Genomic DNA, 3,499 nt, shown 5'->3' on the forward strand with positions numbered 1-3,499 from the left:
CCGGGCCCGAGCGGGCTGGGCCGCTGAGGCAAGATGGTGGACTACAGCGTGTGGGACCACATCGAGGTGTCTGACGATGAGGACGAGACGCACCCCAACATCGACACGGCCAGCCTCTTCCGCTGGCGGCACCAGGTAGAGCGCGCGCGCCCATCCCCTCTCTCCCTCCCGGGACCCCGCTCCAGAGTTCTGACTCCTAATACCGCCCAAGGACCCTGCTTTTGACATCTGGGATTCCCACCCACCGCGTGGACTTTCAGGTCCCTCGACTCAACTCTAGGACCCCAATACCGCTGGGACCCTAATCCCTGCCTGCTGTCTCCGGGTCCCCTCCCCCTGATTTCTGCGTGGGACTCCCTATTGACCCCCAGGGCTTCCTCATTGTTTAGACTCCCAAGATGAACCTTGAGGTCCCCCTAACCCTGTCTGGAACCTTCCATTTACACCCAGAACTTTGCTTCGGAGTCTGGACCCCAAATCCTAATAGGGGATCTTATTCGGGTACCCATTTGTGATCTGGGATCTCCCATTGGCCTCTCCCCAACCCGTAGACTCTGGATCCCCAATATTTTGATTTTATCCTGAGATCTACTTCCCAGTCTCTTGACCAGGGATTCCCGTTCTGATCCATAGACCCCACTTCTTTTCCAAACAGAACGACAAACTCAGTCCTATCCCGAGATTCCTGTTGGGACCGTCGACTCACATTCAGGGTCTCCTTTCTAGGGTGTAAGACCTGTGTCCCACCAGGGCCCTCAGTCCCACCTAGGACTAGGGTTTTCAAACCCGGTTCCCTGCCAGCCAGCCTGCTCGTCTCTCCCCATGGTTGCACCTCCAATTCCAGCCTCTCTCCTTTGGGCTTACCTCCTGTAGACCCCATTTCCCATTACACCAGGAAACCCTTCCAGAGTGGCTTCCGGTCCAGCCAGAGCCCCTGTCCCTACTTGGTATTGTATACCCAGTCACAGCCCACCCCCAAAACTGGCTTTCTGTACAAACCTCCAATCATTGGAATCCTAAACCCAAAACCCCAGACCCATCTCCCCTTACTCCTGCCCCCATGCTGCTACAATCTGAAATGCATATTGTCCCTTCTGTCACCCAGGGACTCTCCTGGTCTGATTCCAAACTTACTACCTCAACTGCCCTCCCTTAAAAAAATCCATCTGCTCACAGTAGGACCCCCAAATCCACACCCCAAGTCTGGGTGATCTATGTCCTACCACCCCTCTCCCTGCCCAGCAGTGCTCACAGGCCAGTAGAATGACTCTAAGACTTAATGGTCTAACCGCCTGGTCCCCCAAATCAGAGAATCTGCGTCCACATACTTGTGCCTGTTAAACTGTCAGACTGAGGATGTATGCCTCTCAGAACCTTCCAGTTTGGAATTCCTCGCCCGATATGGCAATTCCCAGTCATTTATCCAGAAACTCCTAGAAGAGCCCTTCTCCATCCTTCCAGGATATGACATTAGTCCCTTCATCTGACTGCCAGCCCCACCTCCAAACCTATTCCTTAAAGCTGCAGTCTCCTGGGTATTTAACCTGCCTGGTAAGCCAGCCACTGGAGTGTGGGAAGAAAGTTCTAGCACTTCTATTTTTTTGCTGTATGTTACATTTTATCATGAAATATTTCAGACCTCCACAAAGCTCTAAAGCCTATTTTTGGGAACACCTAAAAAGGTTCATCTTTACTACTGTGCAGAAACGGTTTGGTCCTGCGTGGCGGGGAGGCCTGATTGCCCCTCACCCTGAGTGTAGTCCTCCCACCACACCCTCCTCCCTCGTGGCACAGAACCATTTCCTGTCCAGCCTGGTAGCTGTAGTGAGCCCTGTGGCTGTAGTGAAGGAGTAGGGCAGGCAGGGGGCGTCAGCAGCTTGAGTTCCCATCCCAGCCTTGCCACTTGCTGCTTCTCTCTGTGATGCGGTGACACTCATAACCTGTCTGAGCCCGTGTGAAGCTGGGACAATATGGCCTCACCACTGTGAGAACCTTGTAAGAATGAAACAAGACCAGGTAGGAAAAGAACTTGCACAGGACCAGGGGTGGGGGGGTAAGCATTCTGGAGGGGAGGTTGCTTAGTAGAAATTAGCCTGTCGTGGTTTGGAGCACAGGCCTGACCGCCTGGGTTCAAATCCTGGCTCCCTCTGCTCTGTGTTACTAATGTGCTCTGTGACTTCCAATGAGTTGGGTTTTTCTTTTGGCAGCTGGCTGGTAGGGGATCTGAACCCTTGACCTTGGTGTTACAAGGCCGTGCTCTAACCAACCAAGCTAACTGGTCATCCCTTAGCGAGCTGTTTGATCTCTCTGTGCCTCAGTTTCCCCAAGTGGGACTATGAATAGTATCTACTCCATAGGGTTGTTGTCAGGGTTACCTTATTTATATAATGTCTGTAATATTCTTGGAACAGTAGCTACTATCATCATCATTATTTAGGTAGTTTTTGGTCACAGTAGAAAAAAACTTTTCAAAGATTCCAAAAAGGGACAAGTCTCTCTTCCCAGCTGCCCAACTCCCTTGCCGTGAGACAGCTGCTGTTAGTGGTTCCTTGTGGCTCCTTTCTATGAGCTGTACAACATTGTGTGATTCCATGAACCTGGTTTCCCTATCTGTCAGGCAGGAGGGCCGTGACACCTGTGGCCCCTTCTTGCTTAGGTGGCTTCTGTCCGCCTGCTCCAGCTCCTCCCATATTGGAGGTATAAAGCCCAAGCTGGGCAGACTGCTATCCCCACCAGCTCCCGGGGGCCTTTTTTAGCCTCAGCTTTCCTGGCAGCTGCTCAAAGGACACTGGGGAGAGTGTTGGCTGCCCAGCAAAAGCCATCAGGGTGGTGGGTTCCTGCTGCCACCCGGGCCCAGCTGTGAGGCCAAACCCAGATAGCCCCTCACAGGGCAGCGAAAAGGCTCTAGGGCTACACAGGCCCATGGTGGGGGAAGGGAGGTGGCAGAGGCCTTAGTTGCTTTTTCCTGCCTCTCCCCACGGTGTGGCGCTTTTCCACTCCTTTTCTGTATGGACAAAACTGAGGCTCAGGGTTGGCTCTATCAGGCCTGTCAGGTATTAGAATAGGGTCCATGTCTCCCAGTTCTCACCCACCGTGTGCCAGGCTCTGTGCTGGAACCTGGGCACACAGCCTTGGAATAAGGCACCGAAATGAATCAGCAGACCATTCTAGTGGCAATGACAATGACGATAACAGTGGGACACATTTACTGAGTGCTGTGTTGGAAGCATTTCCCGTGGAGTCACTCATTGCGGCCCCAAAGCAACCTGTGAGGCCCCATTTCACAGAGGGGAAAACCAAGGCCGGGAGAGGTTTAAGTGACATTGACACAGCACCCAGCTCCACTACTTACTGGAAATAACAACCACTCCCAGTTATCAATCAAGCATTTACATTGGACCAGAAATCAAGCTAAGCAGTTGAAGGATATTTCCTTGTGTAAGCCCCAGAGAGAGAGAAAGATTGTTCCCTTGGAGAGGTGGTAATGAAAGTCGCCAGC

At 52.6% G+C, this 3,499-nt stretch overlaps 1 protein-coding gene across 2 annotated transcripts in view; it reads left to right on the top strand.

Moving 5' to 3' along the window:
• CDC37 (cell division cycle 37) overlaps positions 1-3,499 on the top strand; it is an 11,901-nt gene that overhangs the window by 883 nt on the left and 7,519 nt on the right. Inside the window, exon 2 of one of the 2 annotated variants that reach the window (XM_008563117.1) lies at positions 9-135. In XM_008563117.1, coding sequence (XP_008561339.1) covers positions 34-135 — 102 coding nt within the window. In that variant the 5' untranslated portion in view covers positions 9-33. Of the gene's footprint in view, positions 136-3,499 lie in introns of both variants that reach the window. The other variant, XM_008563122.1, reaches the window with a different exon arrangement.

Source organism: Galeopterus variegatus, unplaced genomic scaffold (genome assembly GCF_000696425.1).
Source record: "Galeopterus variegatus unplaced genomic scaffold, G_variegatus-3.0.2 Scaffold171, whole genome shotgun sequence".
Lineage (NCBI taxonomy): Eukaryota > Metazoa > Chordata > Mammalia > Dermoptera > Cynocephalidae > Galeopterus > Galeopterus variegatus.